This window comes from Euwallacea similis, chromosome 10, assembly GCF_039881205.1.
Source record: "Euwallacea similis isolate ESF13 chromosome 10, ESF131.1, whole genome shotgun sequence".
Classification (NCBI taxonomy): domain Eukaryota; kingdom Metazoa; phylum Arthropoda; class Insecta; order Coleoptera; family Curculionidae; genus Euwallacea; species Euwallacea similis.
In genome coordinates this window covers 1,994,363-2,017,332 of record NC_089618.1, presented here as the reverse complement: position 1 = coordinate 2,017,332, position 22,970 = coordinate 1,994,363, and the positions used below count along the sequence as shown (strand labels likewise).

At 35.4% G+C, this 22,970-nt stretch overlaps 3 protein-coding genes across 4 annotated transcripts; all 3 read left to right on the top strand.

Annotated features, from left to right (window-relative positions):
- The first annotated feature begins 277 nt into the window (after window positions 1–277).
- On the top strand, window positions 278–16,538 carry LOC136411248 (trimethylguanosine synthase-like). Of its 2 annotated transcripts, none has more exons than XM_066393726.1 (7): window positions 278–487; window positions 5,189–5,457; window positions 6,087–6,228; window positions 11,083–11,694; window positions 14,080–14,208; window positions 15,183–16,095; window positions 16,149–16,538. In XM_066393726.1, the coding sequence occupies exons 1-7, from the start codon at window positions 390–392 to the stop codon at window positions 16,254–16,256; spliced, it is 2,271 nt and encodes a 756-aa protein (XP_066249823.1). In that variant the 5' UTR covers window positions 278–389; the 3' UTR covers window positions 16,257–16,538. The 2 variants fall into 2 exon arrangements, with proteins under 2 accessions (XP_066249823.1, XP_066249822.1); XM_066393725.1 differs by having other exon boundaries at window positions 11,080–11,694.
- On the top strand, window positions 557–2,663 carry gwl (serine/threonine-protein kinase greatwall). The gene has a single exon (XM_066393727.1). The coding sequence runs from the start codon at window positions 743–745 to the stop codon at window positions 2,510–2,512; it is 1,770 nt and encodes a 589-aa protein (XP_066249824.1). The 5' UTR covers window positions 557–742; the 3' UTR covers window positions 2,513–2,663.
- Window positions 16,539–21,128: 4,590 nt separating the features above from the next.
- LOC136411741 (mini-chromosome maintenance complex-binding protein) lies at window positions 21,129–22,952 on the top strand. The gene has a single exon (XM_066394422.1). It carries the CDS (start codon window positions 21,202–21,204, stop codon window positions 22,927–22,929), a length of 1,728 nt encoding a protein of 575 aa, XP_066250519.1. The 5' UTR covers window positions 21,129–21,201; the 3' UTR covers window positions 22,930–22,952.
- Window positions 22,953–22,970: the final 18 nt, after the last annotated feature.

Here is a 22,970-nt window from a genome sequence, read left to right as displayed (position 1 = left end):
CTTATCTGTGTATGTGTAGCTTGTTCGTCTGTGAGCGTTCGCTTCGACGATAAAACTAATTTAATTTAACTTAATAAAAGAGCTTGATGTTTTTTCCTATTATTTGACGCTTCCTAGGTTTCAATGGGAAAAGGAAATATGACGCTGCAGTCTGCACTGAAATACGTCGTCTAATTTACGTTTAATAGCTTGAAAAGACGATTTTAAATCTGCACTGTACAGTGCACCCAGAGTAATTTTTTTCATCATGTTGGCAATGGCAAATGGCACCACTCACTGACTATTACCCTCCACCCAAAAATAACATGGCGACTATTGTTGTGACAGGTCGTGTTCCCAGTTAAGAGCATTTTAGCCAAATATTCAATTAAAATTCAGCTCATTCGACGATGCCTAGTGTCCAACGTGACGTCATCGCCCTTATCAAGTTCCAGAATCCAGGTGACAATCCAGAGACCGTTTGCATCTTTAGCCGAGCGTTTGCAAGGTAAGCGTCCATTAGGGACTCGATTGTCAGAGTGGTTGATTTTACCATTAAATGCATTACAGTTTAAATGTATCACGCATGCTTTTATGAATCAGTCGCCAGTAAGCAATGACATATGTCATATAAACTCAAAATGCAACGTTTTTTTTATTCGAATTTGACCCGTTTGATTGTGTTTAAACGTTTCATAATATAATGAAATAAGTAAAATAATGCCGCACTTGAATCCTCAAATAATTCGTTAAATCCGTAATAATGTACCACGATCCAGAAGACCTCAAGATGGCCGATAATCCGAATATTTCCTGTAAAGCTCCAGACGTCGATGATTTCTGCATTATAAAACCAATAAGTCGCGGGGCCTTCGGTAAAGTCTTCTTGGGAGCGAAGAAAAGTAACATGGAGGTGGTGTATGCAATTAAAGTTATGAAAAAGACTGAGATGGTGAACAAGAATATGGTTTCACAAGTTGTCAATGAGCGTAACGCTTTGGCTTTGACTAAGAGCCCCTTTTGTGTGCAGTTGTACTACTCCCTGCAAACTACCTCTTCAATATATCTTGTGATGGAGTACATGGTAGGAGGGGATTTAAAGAGTCTTTTGAGTGTTTATGGTTTCTTTGACGAGTCCATGGCCACATTTTATATCTCTGAAGTAGCATTGGCTCTGCAATATTTGCACACTCATAACATTATTCACAGAGACATTAAGCCTGATAATATGCTTTTGTCAAGAGAAGGCCATGTGAAGCTTACTGACTTTGGGCTGTCTAAAGTGCACATACATGGAGATTTGGAAATGACGGATTTTGAGAATTTCACCCCTAATTTATGTACAAGAACTCCTGGCCAACTACTCAGCCTGACCTCACATCTGAGTTTTGGCTCTGGAAATGCTAAATTTGTCAACAGCAATCTCAATAATACCTCATTTTTCACTCACTCACATGAGATTTCTGTACTCAAAAACAGCAACACTTCTTTGACATTAGGGAAAGACACTGTAAGTTTTAATAATTCTTTTGAGGGAAGGCAGCACACAGGACTATCAGGAGTGCACTTTTTATCAGCTGAAAATAACACCCCATTGAGTTCCAAAGAGAATTCAGAAAATTCTTCTTATTACACTTGTTCATCTAATGTGCAAACCTCTTATGAAGATAGTGGGGAACACATGGATGGATCTGTAATTTCACCCATTAGTCGCAAAATTCCCAGCCGTTTGGGCTTATACTACAAAGGGAGAGAGACTGAAAGAAAGAGAAAATGTCGCAGCCCTAGCCCTGATCACTATAGAAAGGCCTATATTAAGACTGGCTTAACTGGGGAAATGGAGGTGCTAAAACTGGATATGCAAGTGCAAAGCTCACCTAAAGGGGTTACATTTTCAACACCTGTCTCAAAGAAAACTAGCAAACTGAAAGCAACAAGATTTGAAATTCCTGCTGAACCAAAGAAATCAGATAACCAAGTCAGTCCAATGGAATTCAGGGAGAAATTCAGAGTTACTGAAAACAGTACTACCCCTAAGACCCCAATTACACCATACAGAACTCCAAAATCAGTCAAACGGGGGCAGTGGAGCTCAGATCAACGAATTCTCGGAACTCCAGATTATTTGGCTCCAGAATTGCTGCTATGCAAAGGCCATGATCATGCAGTAGATTGGTGGGCTCTAGGAGTGTGTTTTTATGAGTTTGTAACTGGAATTCCTCCATTCAACGATGAGACCCCACAACAAGTGTTTAAGAACATACAAGAAAACAACATTGAGTGGCCCACCAAGGACGAAGCACTCTCTGCATGTGTCGTTGAGGCAATTGAGAAGCTGCTGACACATGATCCTGCACTGAGACCTACAGCAAAGGAGCTGAGAGAGATGGAGGCATTTAAGAACATTGATTGGGAAAATTTGCTCAATGTCACTCCACCCTTCATTCCAGATCCTTGTGATTTGACTGATACTGCCTATTTTCAGGCACGGAACGAGCTGCTGAACTTTACTTTGTCCACTTTTGAGTTGTAAGGGTAGTTTTATTTATTATTGCTGATACTGTGATAATTGAATGACGTGTTAAAATGTGTCATGAGGAGTTCTATGAGCTCAAGTTTGCCATATTCTTTAATTATGTGTTCCAGTTTGTATTTATGTATTATATAGGCTTCGATATGCTTAAGTTTGATATTTAATATATTATGTATTCCACCTATTCCATCAGTAAATTAATTAGTTTGAAATTAGGTCCGGAGGTCATGTGACAAATTTTCCAAAATTCTGATGCAAAAATTTCAAACTTAGGACACCCTGTATAAATAATAGAGGCCGAGGTTGCCACTTCCCAATCCTCTATTTGTGTTAATCCTGAAAACTGGCCACGTTGGGGGGAGACAAACGGGCGTTATTTTTCTCCTATTTCTTTCCCACTAGAGCAGGGGTTCTCAAACTGTTAGAGATATTTTCATTTTCCTTATAAGTTTACGTTAAGAAAGTAAAGACGTTTAGTTATTTCAGTCCAAACCGTTAGATCCCAAAATCATATGGAATCTGAAAGTTCTGAAACTGGCCTTAATTTTTCCATCACAAATACAGTATATCAAATTGGAACTCGTATACCTTAAAATTTTCTAATATTTAATCCTTTTCGGTTAGTTAAAGATTTATTTTAATTTTTCCGTATATTTCGCGAAGAAAGGACGATAAATTTTTAATAGAAATTCTTGCCATAAAATATTTGCTTGGAAAACAGGTTTTTATGATTTTTTGACAGTGAAACGGAAAACCGTACACCTCGAATTTGTAGCTAATAAACATGGTTGGTAAAAAAAGTATTCATAGACAATGCTTTTCTTAAGTGGTAAGTATACGAAGTGTCCCTGAAATGATGGTACAACGCTTAACCAAAAATTTCCGAACCAAAAACAAAGTGTTCTAAGTAAATTTGCCTATGTACAATATTTCTCCGTTTTAAACAACGATTTTATTGATTTTCATTAATTTTTGAACTAATAGTTACTACGTAAATTGGTGCATGCTTTGTAAATAAAAGTTAGTATTTTTGTTACCCTCCGTAAGAACAACTTTAATTTTTTGCCACAAGCTGACTTTTTTTGAACGTTGAACGTGTAAAAGTATTGCCAAACAGTTTCTCTACAAAAAAAAAATAATTTACGATACCTTGCAATTCATAATTGTTGTGAAAACAATGTTAAAAACGCGACAATAAAATAAATATTCGGTATGACATACCGATAGTCTTTACTATGGTTGTTCATCGGTGTTAAGTTTATGTAAATTTAATAATTTTTAGTCTTTTAAAATAGAACATTATTCTATCGTTGAGGAGGTTGATATGCTTCTAGTATATGGATTTTGTGAGGGAAATGGACGTAAGAGTGTCCGAATCTATCGCAACAATGATCCAAATAGCAGAATTCCGAATTAACAAACTTTCGCGAATATTGAAATGCAACTTAGGGAAACGGGTAGTTTTAATCCAAATAACGCTATCGGAGACGCCAACGCCAAGAAAACTCCAAAAATTGAAAAGAAAAAATATGGTGCCATCATAGTTGATTGGAAGAATTTAACAATGCTCTGAACTTTTTGTTTAAAAATGAAAATTTAATTCAGTTTTATTTTTTGTTACCAAAAAAAGAACTTATTTTTGTAAACAAAATTTTTCCAGATTGAAATATATAAAATTAAAAAACCGTTCAAAACTGACTGATAATCATTTGAAAGAATTTTTGACTATTGAGGCTTCTAATTCGGCACCAAATATAAATAAAATAATCGAAAGATCTACAAAACGCGCCCATTAATCACATTAAATATTTGTGTTTATTTGTATCTATTTGTATTTTTTGTTTGATTATTTTATATATCTTAATAAATAATGAAAAATTCAACAATTAATTTTATTAATATTATTTTCGTATAAAATTTTATATTCGGCCCGCCCGTAGTTTCATATACATACATATATGTTCACATACGGCTCTATTTCTAAAAAGTTTGGGGAACTCCTAATATAGTGGATTTGATTTTTTGGTGAAGTTCAGTTCAGATGGGGAATCAGAACGTCTTTCTAGTCAAAAAAAAAAATTTTTTTAATGATAGAACTAATAAATTTTGGAGACTGTAAATGGATGTATTCACTTGGACTAAAACGGTCTTAGACACTGCAACATGCAGCAATAAAACAAACACAGTCATAAAGCATCTCAAAAATTAATAATTATACCATGAATGGACCGCTTGTTGGGGACGAATTGTATATTTTTGATATGTTCTAAATTTGCTTAAAATTCGAGGAATAGTCTGAAATACCAGAATCAACAAATAATCTCCAAAAGGTCTTTTATTACACACTCAACTGGGATTCGTTACATTTTTATTTCGATTCGCTTCGGCTCTTGTCCTTAGGGCGCTTTTCTACCAATTTTTTTGATGCGACGTTTCAGCGATTTACGGCCATCATCCACTTTGTTTTTGTAAATAGTGGAATTTTATGTTTAGTATGTTCTACTTTTTATTCTGAATACAATTTTATACCTTGTTTTATAGCTATTTGAAAAAAAATGAAAAACATTATTGAATTGATTGATTGAGCCGACTGTTTAGTCTGCAGGAGCCCTAAGTGTAAAATTGCTTGGTGCAAATGGTGATATGTAAAAACCCCCTTTTCAATATTTTTTTCAGAAATAGCCCAGCTGAAAGAGAAAAGTGTTACAGTTACACTGATATTGACAAAGCGTGGGAGCAAAACCGTCAAAAACACCAGTCAAGTGGTTCGGTTGAAACCAACGAGGAAGACTCTGAACATGCTTCAACAACTACAGATGAGCAAGACCTTTTTAGCGATAATGAGACCGCTAGACCTACAGATTTAGATGTTACGGAGCATTTAAACGAAATTTATAGCCCTTTTGATCAGGACGCTGAATGGTACAAGTTCTGGAATCAAAACGGTAATAAAATTTAGGGGGTATACTGTGGAAGGATTTTTTTACTCTTAGAGTGTTGGTTGATATAATGAAGAAATCAACATTCCACACTCTTCAGTTTAGGCGTTAATTTACCACCACTCAAGCTTCCTATTTTGGCGTAAACCTGCATATTATTTTCAAATTATCTTATATAAAACTAGATACTTTTTTTTCGGGTTAATACAAGCATTTTAGTTAGTTACAAAACTTTAACTTATGTTTAACTCGTAAGTACATTTGAATTCTCTCAGTGCTTGGATGTTCGAGTCTAGTGCTCCAGCATAAACCTACAGGTCAAGCTAAAATTTTATGCTTTTGACGTATATACTTAGAAGCATCTTTCAGCCAAAAATTAGTTTCTACGCTCTTCTATTTGGGAATTACAAAAATTTAATGCATTCTCTTCAGTTTCTCCGATGTAAATCTACACATTAATCTCAAATTTTCTGAGATTGAAGAACACACATAGACCCTTTTAATAAACGACAATTCCTTAAATCCTACTTATATTAAACCTCCATAATTTTGTTAGATTAATTTAAATAAAATTTCGTCTTTTTTTTTTCAAAAAATAGAGAAACTGATAAGTCTTAATATATTCAATTATGCAGGTGAGAGGCTAATTTGGGCTTCCTGGATAGCCAGATACAGTGCCTACATTAACCCTGAGTATTTGACGCAACCTCCCAATACTGTATCAGAGTCGAGTGAGTGTGGGTCTGGAGATATTGGAGGCGCAAGCGCCGAACCCTGGTAAGAAACTGTCTGTGGTGCACGTAATTTAGTTCAGGTGCTAATTGTTAGTACCTGTTTTACGTTATTAATAATTAGTTCATTATAGGTGTATTATAATCTGGTTGTTGTCATAGGTAGGTCTGGCAAACCACCAATTATTATTATTTTTTAGAGTATTTTGTGAATAGTTACTTTTTGTCAAATTAGTTTATTTAAGTAGTTGTCAAGATTAAAATAAAAGAGTTCCTTACAACATTCGCGATCATCAACATCTTTTAACCACACAAGGACAATTGGTGACCCCGATTCCGAACTCAACGCATCAACCCTCTAGAACACAAGCTATCTCATCCAATCATGCCACGTTCTAGAACCATCCAGCCAGAAGCTAACGTCATCGAGCCCTCTATGGATCAAGAAGCTAGAATCTTCATTAAAGCTCCACCATTTAGTAGAACAGATCCAGAATTGTGGTTTTCTCAATTGGAATCACAATTTTTTATCAATGGAGTGACTTCAGACGACTTGAAATTCCACACTACTATCGGAATTATGGACACAGAAAGTTTGATTTGTGTTAGAGATCTAATTATTAAACCTCCCATGAACAACAAGTTCCAAACCCTTCGTCAAAAGGTATTGGATGCCCTCGTAGAATCACAAGAAAAAAAGTATAAGAAACTTTTTTCGCAACTTCAACTTGGAGACAAAAAGCCTTCCATACTTCTATCTGAAATGAACAGTTTGGGAGGCTCTTCACTTCAAGAAGAGATGTTGAAAACCCTTTGGATCCAGAGATTACCTCACAATATGCAGACCATTTTAACGGCATGTTCCTTGCCATTATCAGAAGTGGCGAATATAGCCGATAAAATTGCTGATATAAAGTTTTCCCAAGTTTCTCAAATCAAGTCAGAGGTATGCACAAGCAGTCCCAATGAAATCAACAAAAATACATCTTCAGAAGAATTCAAACACATCACTAAACGTTTGGATAAATTAGAGAGGCAAATCAGATCCCATTCGAAATTAAGATCTTCTAAATTTCGACGCAATTCACCCAGCAGAGATCGTCAAAATTCTTCATGGTGCTGGTACCATCAAAATTACCAAGAAAAAGCTCGCAAGTGTGTGTCTCCTTGTGACTACAAGAAGGAAAACTAACGATCGCGTCGTCGTGGGCAGCAGACGGCGCGGGTACAAAGGACTGCCAAGTGAAGATCTCCACGAACACCAACGAAGATAGACAAAAAAACATTAATATAATTAGTCACAGGTTAGTTATCAAAGACCCTTTAACTGGTATTCATTTCCTTATAGATACTGGTTCTGATGTTTCGTTGTTACCCAAATCTTTTCAAATACAACAAAATCAATCTCAATACACCTTATTTGCGGCCAACAACACATGTATTTCCACCTTCGGAACCAAGACTCTTACAGTTAGTTTAGGTCTCCGAAGAACGTTTACATGGAATTTTATTGTGGCACAAACAAATCATGCGATTATTGGAATTGATTTTCTTCACTATTTTAACATAATACTAGATTTGGGCAGTAAACGAATTATCGACAGCACAACTAATCTGACAAACAATGGTAAAATTTCTTGTCTTTCTACATCATCAGTTCATGCAATTCCTTCTTCATGCAAATATTTTGACATTTTGGTTCAATTTCCAGAAATTACAAAATTCTCATCTACTCCCTCATCACTAAAACATAGCATCTCTCACACTATTCTCACAGAAGGTTTTCCTATTTCTTCCAAACCTAGACGCCTTTCAGCAGAAAAGCTTAAATTGGCAAAACAAGAAATTCAACACCTCATTAACTTAGGTATTTGTCGTCCTTCAAATAGTCCTTGGGCCAGCCCTCTACATATGGTTCCCAAGAAAAACTCTTCCGATTGGCGACCGGTTGGAGACTATCGCAGACTCAATTCAATTACTGTGGTAGACAAATACCCAGTCCCCAATTTACATGACTTTTCTTATTTTCTCGAAGGAAAAACAATTTTTTCCACGATTGACCTCATCAGAGCTTATCATCAAATCCCAGTTGAAGAGGAATCCATTCCAAAAACAGCCATAATCACACCTTTTGGATTGTTCGAATTTACAAGGATGCAATTTGGATTGAAAAACGCAGCACAATCATTCCAACGCTTCATCAATGAAGTACTTGGAGATTTGGATTTTTGTTTTTCTTATATAGATGATATCCTAATTGCATCAACAAACGAAGCTCAGCACAAAGAGCATCTCAAAACAATTTTCGAACGTCTCCACCAATATGGGTTGACAATAAACCTAAACAAATGTGTTTTTGGCGAACATCAAGTTCAATTTCTCGGATACCAAGTTTCTGAAAAAGGTTCTTCTCCTCTTCCCGAAAAGGTATCCACCATTTCAAACTATCCTCTTCCTAAATCAATTTCAGATCTCAGACGTTTTCTAGGAATGCTCAATTTTTATCGTAAATGTTTACCTCACGCTGCACATCACCAAAGTGTTCTTCATGACTTACACAAAAATTGTAAGAAAAATGACAAAACACCAATCAAGTGGACTGACGAAACTGTGAATGCTTTCAATGAATGTAAACACGACTTAGCAAACGCTGCTACATTAAATCACCCCAGTTCATCAGCCCCACTTTCTTTAACAGTGGATGCATCAGATTTTGCTATGGGAGCAGTTGTAGAACAAATGGTAAATTCCTCATGGAAACCCTTAAGCTTCTTCTCCAAGAAATTTTCAAAAACTCAATGTAATTACAGTACTTACGATCGCGAATTACTTGCACTGTATTCAGCAATCAAATATTTTCGTCATTTTCTTGAAGGAAGACCTTTCACAATTTACACAGACCACAAACCGCTCATTTATGCATTCATTCAAAAATCTGATAAAGCATCTCCTAAACAAATGAGACATTTAGATTTCATTTCACAATTCTCAACCAACATACTTCACATAAGTGGCAAAAACAACATTGTAGCAGATACTCTATCTAGAATTCAAACCATTTCTTTTCCGAATTCCATAGATTACGATGAAATAGCAAAAGCTCAAACAACAGACCCAGAATTTCAACACATTTTTAGAAATCCTCAACTTACATCACTTACCTTAAAACAATTTCAAGTTCCTAATACACAAAATTTGATTTACTGCGACGATAGTAACTCTAGAATTCGCCCATTCATACCGAAACATTTTCGACAAGCTATATTTAATAAATTTCATAATCTTTCTCATCCAGGTATTAAAGGTACAATAAAACTTATTTCATCCCGTTTTGTTTGGCCTTCAATGAATAAAAATATCCGAGAATGGACTCGTTGTTGTATTAACTGTCAAAAAGCCAAAATTCATAAACACACTGTTACCCCATTCAAACAAATTCAAATTCCGGATTCCAGATTCCATGATATTCACATTGATATAATAGGTCCTTTACCTCCCTCAAACGGTTTCACTTATTGTCTCACAATTATTGATAGATTTTCTTGTTGGGCAGAGGCTTATCCCATGACCAATATATCATCAGAAACCGTTGCCAATTGCTTTTATAGCAATTGGATTTGTCGTTTTGGCACCCCTATTAAAATTTTTACAGATCAAGGTCGTCAATTCGAAAGCTCTCTTTTCCAATCCTTAACCCAAATTTTAGGCTGTAAACGTGCCCGTTCTTCTCCTTACCATCCGAATACAAATGGCAAAGTAGAGAGATGGCATCGAACATTAAAAGCAGCTATCAAAGCTTATGCAACTGAACGCTGGACAGAAATCTTACCTACTATCTTACTCGGATTACGTTCTACCTTACGAGAAGAGATAGGAGTTTCTCCTGCTGAAATGTTGTACGGTACAACGTTAAGACTACCAGGTGAATTTTTTCAAGACAGCAATATCGTTGACCATCCTTCTTCTTTTATACAAACCCTCAAACAAAAAATGCAATCTCTTCAACCAGTTCCAACTACTCATCATTCTAACAGAAAAATTTTTATAACTCCTGAATTAAACACTTGTACACATGTTTTTCTTCGGAATGATACCATAAAGAGATCTCTTCAACCTCCGTATGAAGGTCCCTTTCTTGTTAAAAAACGTGAAGACAAATATTTTACAATTGTTGTCAGAGATAAGGAAGTGAATATTTCCATGGATAGGTTAAAACCTGCATTTTTAATCTCACAAGATCCAAAAATTAATAATCAATTCGATTCTCTTATCAACCAACCAATCATCCATCACCATACAAAGAAGAAAGATAAAACCGTACGTTTTGCTAATGTATAAATTATTAATCATAATTAAATTATATTTTTATATTGTAACGATTAATACCCTTAACATTATACCTCCGTTATTGGGGGGGGAGTATTGTGGTGCACGTAATTTAGTTCAGGTGCTAATTGTTAGTACCTGTTTTACGTTATTAATAATTAGTTCATTATAGGTGTATTATAATCTGGTTGTTGTCATAGGTAGGTCTGGCAAACCACCAATTATTATTATTTTTTAGAGTATTTTGTGAATAGTTACTTTTTGTCAAATTAGTTTATTTAAGTAGTTGTCAAGATTAAAATAAAAGAGTTCCTTACAACATTCGCGATCATCAACATCTTTTAACCACACAAGGACATGTCTATGCACATTTTAATTGTTTTCCTAAATTTTTATTCCATTTGAGTTTCTAGACATGAATGTGTGTGTGTCTGTATATGTTACATAAGAAATCGGTATATACCGCACTCGATTATTGACAACATTGCCATCCTCTTTTATTGGTGAATTATGTGGGATAAATGTTCACTTTCGTACTTGTTAAAAAAGTAATAATTTTCCCTCCCATTAGCAGCCAATTTAACTTCGACGAAAAAGCAATAAACGCCTTACCACAACCAGACAAGCCCCTCGTTTTATCCCGATTTCTATCCATAAGCGACGAAAAAATCTCTGAAGGCTGGAACCAGCTATCACCTTTGAGCAACGAGTGCGAAACTGAAGCCGAGAGGCTTTTGAGCTCACGCTGTGGCTCGCATACTAGCAGCCGCTCACGGAGAACTGTAGATTCCATGACCAACGTCACTCGCATTACTTTGAGTTCGTTGGGAATCGGAAGTAGTCACAGCAGTGACAGCATCTCATCTGTGAGTTCAGTGACGAGTACTGAGAGCCTGGAAGCGGTTGAAGAGGATCATCAAGGCCAGTGGAACGTCTTGTGGCAGGAAAACTACGAACAAGAGTATTTTAAGCAATATAACTTGTTTCTGGCCAAAACAAGCTTGGTAGGGGAAAGTTCGGAAACTTTAGTAAACTGTGGGGAATGGGGCAGTGACTGTGAAGCCAGCTGTGAAGTAAGTGCTCAGGAGTTTTGTAGCGGAAACATTGAAGAGCTTAGGGAAAATTTGAAGATGAGCGAACAAAGCATTGAAGGAGATGAATGCGACGGAATAGGGGAGGATTTTAGGTAATCGTGCTTTTGTGTATATATATATATGTACAGGGTGTACCATTGAAAACTTTGCATCCGACTTATTTTGAACTATAATACGATCGAAATATTAGATTGCCGCGACACGTCGATTTTGTTTTTAAAAGGAACACATTTTAGCGTTAAATGCAGATTCGCCAAAACAACCCCATTCACGGGGGTGTGTTCAACTTTAGAACCTCAAATGGCACTGTAGGTCGAAGGGCACCTCATTTGAAGGGTTTTTAATTCTGGTTGTCAGCATGTAATTTTTTCCAATTTAACGTTTTGCGCAAACCATGTGAATAAACCAACATTTTAACTGTTAATAAATTAATAATTAATAAATAAGGAATTAATTTTCCATGGTCAAAAAAGAGCAAAACCAAGTTGCCAAGTTTTCTTCCTATGCGCAGAATTAATTGTTACCTTGGATTCATTTTTCCACAAGTGGTAAAACGGTGACGTTTTCTTAATAAATAGAGGTTTGAAATCCTACAGTAAAAAAAGAAAACTTGACAACATGATGACGGCGTAATGGCATTCAGAAAGTTTCCGCATTCATTACTTTTCTAGACATTTACAGTGACTCGCATTAATATTCGGACACTATGGTATTTGTGGAAATATTAAGTTTTTTGCTAACTTATTATTAAGTAACAGTATTTATTGCGTAATCATTAGTTACAACCATGTTTTTAGTATATGTAAATACATTTTTGATCTTTGAAATTAAATTATATACAAAGATACTATCGAACAAAGAAAACAAGGCATAATTTTACTGTCGCAAAAATATTCGGACACATACCAGGAACATAATATTTGTGAGGAAAATTAATATAAACAAAAAACATATAAACAAATTAATACTTCGTATGATTGCCTTTATATTGTATAACTTGTTCTAGCCGTTTTGGCATGTTTTCAATTATTTTTTTTATGTAATCTTCAGGTATGCGATGCCATTCTTCAACTAATCGTTGTTTTAACTCGTTTTTGGAGTTGATTGGCTTACTATGGACTTTGCGGTCTAAAAATTCCCATAGATTTTCTATGGGGTTGAGATCAGGTGATTGTGCAGGAGGATTTAATACTTCAGGACAATTATATAATAAATACTCTTGGACTAAACGCGACTTATGTTTTGGATCGTTGTCCTGGTAAAATTTAAAATTGTCGCGTATACCTAATTTTTCAGCACTTTTTAGTAAATTTTGTTTTAAAAGATCCAAGTACATAACTTGATTTAAATTTCTTTCAATAAATACTAATTCGCCTACTCCTGCAGCTGAGATGCAGCCCCAAACCATTATACTCCCTCCGCCGTGTTTCACAGTAGGCCTGAGATTATTAATTTTTAGCTCTTCATTCTTTTTGCGCCATACCATTTTGCGACCATCGGATCCAAAAATGTTGAATTTTTTTTCGTCAGCAAATATAACGCTTTCCCAGTATGTTTTCTGTTTCACAACGAATTCATGAGCAAAGGCGAGACGTCTCTTGCGATTGACTTCCGATATGTATGGCTTTCTTCGGGCTACTCTTCCGTTGTACCCGTCTTTTTTTAATAATCTCCGAATTGTGTCAGGATGCACTTTTTTGCTACTGTACTCTAGTAAATCAGCTGTCAATTTAGGAGCACTCAGTCCAGGGTTTATTTTAATTTGTTTAATAATTTTACGCCTTTCACGTTCATCAATAAGTTTCGGTCGTCCTTTTTGCGGAATTGATTCAATACGATCTTCTTGAACAAATCTTCTAATTATATCACCAACTGTACTTTTACTTACACTTAACAAATTACCGATTTCTCGATAAGATCTGCCTTTAGCGTGATGAAAAATAATTAATTGTCGTACGTCAAAAGAAATATTTTTGCCTTTTCGCCCCATAATATGAATTTTAGTAAGTTATAAGTTTGCCTTCAACGCTAACTTCTAACCTGAACTAACAAGAAAATTGAGTCTTGGATGCATCTCTAATCTTTTACGACCATAAAAAAGTCTGTATACAGTGTTTTTCTATTATTTTTTACCTGCATTGCACCACACCGCATTCCGTGTCCGAATATTTTTGCGACAGTAAAATTATGCCTTGTTTTCTTTGTTCGATAGTATCTTTGTATATAATTTAATTTCAAAGATCAAAAATGTATTTACATATACTAGAAACATGGTTGTAACTAATGATTACGCAATAAATACTGTTACTTAATAATAAGTTAGCAAAAAACTTAATATTTCCACAAATACCATAGTGTCCGAATATTAATGCGAGTCACTGTATGCCCGTATAATTACTTTTTTCTTCAATTTAAAATGTACTCTGGGAAAACAGACAGTATACATAGTAATTAAACATTTTGTATATTTTTTACAGATTAGAGAGGAAAGATTCTTACGAGTATAGAGAAACGAAAGACCCTGATTCTGCACTGATGAGAACAATGGGCCTGCCTACGTCATTTGGTAGACGGTATGATTCGCTATCTAGTGTTGGCAAATCCAAGTGAGTTAGACCAAATTTTTGTATAGGGTGTATGGTAACTAATGCAAAGCGAAATACTTTGAAATATTTTAAAAAGTATTCAGGTAAAAGTTACAATTGTGGTATAATTGTTGGAAATTTGGAGCAAAAAATTCATAAGCTCCCATTGTACCATTCAGCAGAAATCCCAATATTTGCAACCCTTGCACGGCTATTAACTGTGACGAACGGGCCTATTGTACTTCTTTTTCTATGAACCAAATGTCAAGAAATACAAATACCGGCAAATTAAAAGAAACAACCATACCAAAATGAAAGATAAGATATAATTATCTTCTCTAGAGCATACATAGTGTTAATATTTCTTCGATAATTTCTTCATAGGAAGTTAAGTGAAGTAATTGGATTATGTTTTATAAAAGTTGTACCATGTGAAACCCGTTGAAGAAGAATGAAACTCGAAGATGTCACATTCAAACAAAATTCTAGTTTTAAACAGAATAACTGAATTAATCATTTAATGTAATTTTTCTTTTGTTTCAAGAGAGTATTTCCCCCTCGAGCCCTTCCAATTCCATCAATCGTCTTCCCATACTTCTGATGAGGCTATCGAGTAATTGCTGAGACAATCTCTGTCCCATTCCTCAATAAATACAACTCTTGCTTCTTCCCGGTTTTGAACGGCAGGAATTCTTTTCAATATTCAAAGCTATCTAGACAAATTCTATGAAATAATGAAATTAAGAAATAAACTACATTTACAATCTGTTGCTTTCAATTTGCCGATATGTGTGGTATTATAATACCAAGGGCAATACACTGGTTCTACACTAAACTTGTCGTTACAAAGTTATTCGCTAACGCACGTACGATAAGCGATAAGCATGGATATAAAACACTCTGTATGATAAAGAAAAATAAACACTAATTCCTAATCTTTTCCCGTCTTTTACTGTGAATTTTAAATATACTAACGTTTTCCTTCTTTTTTACAGGCCTCCATTTAGCGCTAATTTCTCCTCTAGAGGACAACTGAAGGCTGCTTTAGACTTAATTGGAATAGAATACACGGAAAAAGATTCGAGGCTCGCTCTTACAGGGAAAGTTGAATATAAATTTCGGCACATCAAGAACCAGAACAATCAACTCAATTTGGGAGTTCAGCGCAAGCATATTTGGTTCGACGATGATGGAAATATAGCCTCCGAGAAAGAAACGGTTATTGATCCTCACCTAAATGACTTTGAGGATGTTACCGTTCTTAGTGAGAATGTTGATGAGGATGTTAAAACTGGGGATATTAAAACTGAGGTGGTTAGCACCGAGGACGTCGTACGGTATGATAAAAGGTCCAAAAAATGCAAGAGGAAAGTTGCATATCCTCCGGAAATTGAGGCCAACAGCAAAATTCGGAAATTCTGGTTGCGGCGATTTTCGCTGTTTAGAAAATTCGATGAGGGCATTAAGATGGACGAAGAGAGCTGGTACTCCGTTACTCCGGAAATAATCGCCAAACACGCAGCAAGACGCTGCTGCTGTGACGTCATAGTGGACGGTTTTTGTGGAGCCGGCGGGAATGCCATCCAGTTCGCCTTTGTTTGTCAGAGGGTGGTCGCCATCGACATCGACCCTAAGAAAATTGAGTTGGCTAAAAACAATGCAGAGGTCTACGGAGTGGCGCATAAAATCGAGTTTCTTGTGGGGGATTTCTTTGCTTTGGCGTCCACCCTGAAGGCAGATGTAGTGTTTTTGAGTCCACCATGGGGTGGGATCGACTACATTAACCAGAAAACATATGACTTAGAGAAAATGCTTCAACCGGAGGGGTTTTCCAAACTTTTTGCCACGGCGACGGAGATTTCCAGGAATATAGCAGCGTTTCTACCCAAAAATAGCGATACTTCAGCTGTAAGTTTGGTTTAAGTTGTGGTGTGATTTTGAAATTTCTTTTTTGATTTCAGCTGGTGGATGCCGCAGGAGCCGGGGGGCATGTGGAGATCGAACAGAATTTCATAAATGGAAAACAAATCTCTATTACCGCCTACTACAACGATTTAATTAAGGAGTAGGAGCAGCTTTTCGTAGGGATACGGCAATATTGGGAACTAAAACTAGCGATGAGGGCATTACGAGTCGTGAAAAAAAAAACAACTGAAACATAAATCAAGGCGAGGAAGTAGTAAAATCATAACTTCAAATGGTTATTATCAAATTTATTTACTCGCTTTTTTTACTTTGAACTTTGCCCGCCAGAAGTTGCATTTTAGAGTTCTCCTTTAATTGTAAGTACAAAACTTTATATTTTAACTGTACCATTATTTCGCCAATATAATGCAACTGTGATACTGAAATTCCATTTTTATCATTTATACCAATTAAGAGTTCATAGCAAACAAATTATTCAGAAATTTAAAGAAAATGTTAATATTAATCAAATCTTTATAGGAATTATTAAACTTTTGCTAAACTAATGTTTTCGACCAATAGTACAGGCCTAGTTCCATACAGTGTTAAAATGGCGTTTCAAAATGGCTGCTGGAAGCAACGCCACTGTTTATGCACACGCAATCATAGAACATTAACAATCAAAATTTTCCATATTTCGACTTGAATTAAGCAGCTTTTAAAACCCTATTCTTCACAGAGAGGGTCCTTACTCTAACTAGTGAAATTGTCAATTGTTCATGCTTCCACTGCATTTTCAAATATCTAGCTTCTGGTTGCAACACGTAGGGGAATTACCACATTTATATCTATCAAATTTGTTAACATGGGAACGGATTTACAGGCACCAAGGGTTAGATTCTAGAGGGAGTTCGCTAAATGCACTGCGCAAATTTAAGGGGATTTTCCTTGGATCAAAGTGGGAAAAATGAAAGAACATTTTTATTACACACATATTATATATATATATATATATATATATATATATGTTATGTAAGCGTATGTCTAGATTCCCCGCGAATTTTCGATAAACTGGGTGTTCAAAAATATCCGCGGTACTTTAGAAAGAGCGGGGCGGCCATTAAGAAGAAGTAAAGAAATTATGTATATTTTAAAGCGTTAATTCCGTTTCATTTTAGTTCTTTGAGTTGCATTAAGTTCGGTCATCGATACGCTTGAATTTTAATTCTAATCTTTAAGGTATTTGCAGATGTTTCTGACCTTAACATAAACGATCTTTCACGTCGGAGTAGATACGCATTCAACCATGGAATAGTCTAAAAAAAATAGTAAATGCCTCAGTATAAGCTAAAAGTCTGCAGCTAGTTTATGACCCTTTCGTCCGAAATTTACCTGTCCATAAACTAACCTGAACTAAAGGATAATTTGTTTATGGCCTATGTCCTGTCCAGGGACCTTCAAGTCGCCTTAAGTCGTCGCCTGTACTAAGAAACCAGGCGTGTGTGCCAAGTTGGTTTGTTTACAATCGCCTATACAAGACGTCCATTTTTGGAACTGAACCATGAGAATCTCTTTAATTATAAAAGACTCGAGGTTGATTAAATTCGGGCAAAGTTAGGCAAAATGAGGTTTAGGAATATGCAGCGTTAGAATTTTAAAAATGATTTTTGGACGTATTGATTAACATAAAATTTTGAAAAAAAGTTAAAATTTTTTCTTCAGACTGTTTGGTGAGGTAATTTTCCCCTTTTTGCAATGCGGCGATTTCGTATTTAAAATCGGACGTTTCGATTTTCAGCAACCATCATCAACTTCACTTTTTCTTATGGGCGCCGTTTGAAGTTGATGAGTGTTGATATTTCTCCATTAGATCATTACGTATACATATATATACGTACAGGAACATACGTATAGGAACAACAAAAAACTTCATTCATAAATGTTCTTATATATTAATGAGTTACGAAAGAAGACCATCCCGATTTTAGGGACAAAAATGAGAAAAGGGAACGTTTTAAGATAAATGAGGAATTTTAGAACACCCATTGAACTGTGCTTGAAAGTGGAGGATGAATCTTTTAGGTCTTTCTCATAATTTTCATTTTTTTCTTGTTTCTTATTTTGTTTTTTCCAAGGTACCCTTTGCAAAATCAATATTTCTACTAAACTGCATGACAGAACTTTAATATGTGATACATAAGCGTCATCAGAAAAAAAAACAAATAAAAAATGTTAAAATCCATCATGGCACCCATTAGAACAAAATAAAATAGATGATGGGTGTTAAAAATCGAAACGTCGGATTTTGAAAATGATACCGTGACATTATAGAGGAGGAAGAATTGGAACGATACAGTATTAGCCATTTCAAATTTCCGCGCCGAATCAGTTAAGAAAAAAATTAAAATTTGATCAATTTTTATGAACAGTGTCAGGAATTTTTGCATTTTTAGAAAGTGCTTAAAAAACCTTTTCAACGATGCAACTTTTCACATTATTATCTCGTTTCTAGAGTGCAATATGAAGTTTTTTTCAAATTTTGATCATAGGAAGACTTTGGAAGGTTTTTGTCTGCTATCATGCAAAACAAAAAATAAACTTTTTCGAACTTGCAAAGTAACCATAAAATTCAGAAAAAAATAACAAAGAACTATTTTTAACGCATCATCGAATTCTGCGAAAAATATCCTAAAATAAGGTCTAAGCGTCAAAATTGCTTTTGACAAGTTTTGAAGCAGCAGGGGAAATTTTTATTGCATACTTGTACGGACTTGTCAAGTATACAATAAACATAGGGACTAAAACTTGTACCTAACTTGCATCTGGCAGGCAAATTAAGTAAATTCGTCTTTCCAAACTTAAAATAACGTATATTAAACATTGGTGCGTCATCTAAAATGTACGATATGTTGATGTATGTGTTATGGTATAATAAAGTCTTGTAAATCTAAACTAATCTTCGATTTTTGCGTTTTTCATTATATGGCCAGGGCCGGCCTTGGCAAGTTTGAAACCTTGGACAGTCGCCCAATTTCGTCCCCTCCCAAGGCCGATGTTGTATACAGCATGTCATTCGAAAAATCACTAATTTCATAGATTTTCGTAATATCCCTTGATAATTAAAACTATTTATGAGAAATTCAGACATTAGATTTTAGAGTTCTCTAAATGATTAGCTTTATAATTTAATGAAAGAAGACAATCAAATATTGATGGATTTGTTTTATTGCTCTGTGAGATCTAAAAGCTTTGAAAAATGACGCAGGCGAATATATCCGTCCTTGTTCCTCGAAAGCTTTCTGCACCCTTAAGCTGCGCATGCCCTCCCAATTTAAGAGTAGTAAGGAGCAGGTAAACGATCATCGAGCATCAGTTCTTCAGTTCATGCGCGTCTTTCATAAGAGCAAGTGATCGTTTGTGTTAGTTGTGCTACACAAGTTTTTTCCATTTTCACTGTAAATCGTGAGTGTAAAACAAAGATGCCTGCTACAGTTGGATTATATACGTAAGTACTGATACTGAACTGATTTTACTTAATATTTTTGATATTTTATTCGTCACCATTTTGCCCACGAAATATTAGTTTAAATCATTGTTTTTTGTCAAACTTCCCAAAAGAAAAGTTGAGATTTTTGCCTTTAAAAATCATGAATTATGCACTATTCTCAATTAAAACTAGCTGAGAATAAGGTTTCCCTTTTATTAAGTCCCATATATCGAACGCCGGCTTTCGGAAACAGTTAAATCTCACAAAAAGCATTCAAAGGCATTTTTAAAAATGTAGGAATATACAAGGATATTTTTCGAAAAAAATCAAATACTGCATTTTTAATTGTGCCCTGAAATTCCTAAATCAAGACAAAAGTGATAGTGACGCTAAAGCTTTCTTTGGACATTTATAACGTAGAATGCGAGACGCTTCCAAAATGGCCAGTTCTGAGTGATAACTTTGTAAATTTTTATGGACGCTATCATGAATTTTCGGATTTTTAGAAAGCACTTAAAAAAATCTTTTGAACGATATACTTGTTGATACCATTATATAGTTTTTAAAATGCAAAACCAAGCATTTTAGATCTTTGTTAAAGAACGCTTTGGGAGATTTTTGTCCGCCATGATGCAAAATAAAAGATAAACTTTTTTTATTTTTCAAATTCACAAAGTTACCACATATAACTCAGAAATAAATGACGCTAGAAGTATTATTGATGCATCGTGAATAATTTTTACCCTTTACTAACCGCCATATTGTCATTGAAAGCTTTGAAAGGTTTTTGTCCGTCATGATGCAAAATAATATCATAAGCTAGCACCAAGTATCAAAAATGTCACACGAATATGTAATTTCTCTAACATGAAAGGTCAAGTAACTATATAATTCTATGAAATCCGTTCAATTTTTAAAAAATGGTGTAAAAAGAATTTAAGAATCGTGAAATTTCGAAATTCCGAAAACTGAACAGAATTTAATTAAAAATTAAGAGAGATAAAATTTAGGTAATAAATTGAGAAGAAGAAAAATACTAAAATTCACCGGTGGGGCACGAGCAAATTTTTCTAAAGGATTTTGCGGATCAAGATCTCAGAAAATACATTACCCTTTATAGTAATTGGAGGCTATCTACTCTTGTATATTGTATCATCAAATACCTACGCATATAAAATTTGAAAGCTCTATCTGCAGTAGATCAAGCACAATAAAATAAAAACCAAATTTTTTCTTAACTTTTAACACCCTGTGACTCCGCTTCCGATCGAGAGCGAACCCATACTTATTTGAACTTTTTTCTTTATTTTATTTTTATTTTGTACTAAATATTACATTTTATGTAAAGAGCGCCGTGCAATTTTAAAACACCGTGTATAATATTAATTCTTAAATTTCAATTTGCGCAATTTGGTTCCAATTTAACCGCCCTCGTATCTTTCTTGGTTACTGAAATCCCCGCAGTTAAGCCCGAAAATCGGCTCCCTCTATAGGTAAATACTGATACTAAACCGAATCCATCCGCATCTTGACATTTTGGTTGTCTCAATTTTGCCCGCGAAAAGTTAGTTCTAAACCTCACTTTTTTCAATAAACACTCTGCAAATAAAATTACCATTTTAATGCTAAAAATCATGAATATCCGCGATATTTCCATCGACGAATGGCTTCTAAACGAGCAAGAACACTTACAATATCTTGAAAACGAAGCATGGCTCGACGTACCCCTAATTAACATCACTGAAGGGCACCAGTTCAAAGATGGCACCCTGGTAAGGTTCCGCGGAATGGTGCAGGATATGTACGGTTCCGAGATTTATATGGACAGTTACGATATCACAGACAGTGAAAAAAAGTCTCTTAGATGTAGAGGTAAATACCGAGATGGGGTGCTAACCAAAAATGGGGAAGGCATCGACTATGATAGTATGAAAATGGGTGACAGACATTGTTATGTGGTTGTTTCGGTTCCTGGTTTAAATTCTTGGGTGCAGCAACATGAGAAAGAGAATAATACATGGACTGATGAATCTGCTAATGGCGAGCCAAAAAAAACCTCAAAAAGGGGCATTGAGGAAGTCATGGATGTTGATGTTACCAATGATAGACAAGAACACAATTCATCAAAAAAGCAACAATCATGTTCAGCAGAGAAGCCAGAGAAAAGTGAGAAAGTTCCGATGTTGTCAAGAGAGCATTTGCTCAACCACCCTTTGGGCAAGGAAGATGCTAAAGTGTGCCATGCAAAATTTTACAAGGATTATGAGTCAATAAAACTCAATGATGAGATTGAATTTGTGGGTTTTTTAAGTGTGCAGACGTTGCTAGATTCTTCTAATGACAGTGAGGAAGAGAATGACATGGAGTCACAAACACACAATCCTCCTGGTAGTTTAGTGCCAAGAATTCATGTGGTGACCTTCAAGCCTCTATCATACCTCAATCATAATTCAGACTCCTTCGATTTTTCAAACACAAAAAAACAGCTGCACATTCTTTTCACTCAACTTCTCATGGGAGACTCTTTGAGTGCTGAGTACCTCATTTGCCATCTAATTTCTGAAGTGTATCTCAGAAAGGATTTTTTGACATTAGGAAAGTTCTCACTAAACATCTCTAAAGTGCCAATTTTTAATGACCTAGACTATGTCATGGAATTTTACAAAATTTTGGAACTGCTTGTTGCCAAGAGCCATTATTTGCCTTTCACTTTAGAAAACATGAACACTCTAGCTTTTACTCCTAAGAAAGATTATGACTGCAATAGAGTGACCAGTGGCCTACTGCAGTTGTCCAAAAACACACACTTTGTGTTAGATGAGACAAAGATGACAGAAGGCAAATTGGACTCTACAGGAGTACAAAATGTCTCTGCCGTATCCAATACCATAAAGTTCCAGAAAGTTAAATATGACTTCAGTCATTACACCATAGATTATGACTGTGACATTCCATTTCTTGTCTTCTCTGAAGGCAAAAGCTTGTTACCCTCAGATACTCACATCCCACTGCAAACAGACCCATCATGCCTCAATACTATTAAAGAAATTCTAGAAGCTGCAAACCATTTTCTAAGGCCTGAATTGCTGACAGATATTAGGAGATATTTAATTGAAGCCAAGCTCATTGAGTATGAGTTTGAAATATCTGATGAAGTGCGGGTTTTAACCCAAGAGGAATTTGTCAGTATGCGTCAGGATGATTCTGGTGTAACTGCAATGGATTTGCATTGTTTGTTAGTTTTGGGCAGATTACTGTGCCTTTCTGAAGGCAAAAAGACACTGGACAAGAGTTGTTGGATGAGGGCATGTGAAATGGAAAAGGAGAGGAAGTTGCGGCTGAGAAAATGAACTTTTAAACTTTAGAGATTTTGTTTTTAACTTCTATTTAT

Bases quoted from the DNA above. Each gene is read 5' to 3' on its own strand.
- LOC136411741 (XM_066394422.1), top strand. From the start codon at position 21,202: ATGCTAAAAATCATGAATATCCGCGATATTTCCATCGACGAATGGCTT.
- LOC136411248 (XM_066393725.1), top strand. From the start codon at position 390: ATGCCTAGTGTCCAACGTGACGTCATCGCCCTTATCAAGTTCCAGAAT. The intron at 488-5,188 runs GTAAGCGTCCAT...TATTTTTTTCAG, and splicing joins TTTAGCCGAGCGTTTGCAAG to AAATAGCCCAGCTGAAAGAG. The intron at 5,458-6,086 runs GTAATAAAATTT...TCAATTATGCAG, and splicing joins CAAGTTCTGGAATCAAAACG to GTGAGAGGCTAATTTGGGCT.
- gwl (XM_066393727.1), top strand. From the start codon at position 743: ATGTACCACGATCCAGAAGACCTCAAGATGGCCGATAATCCGAATATT.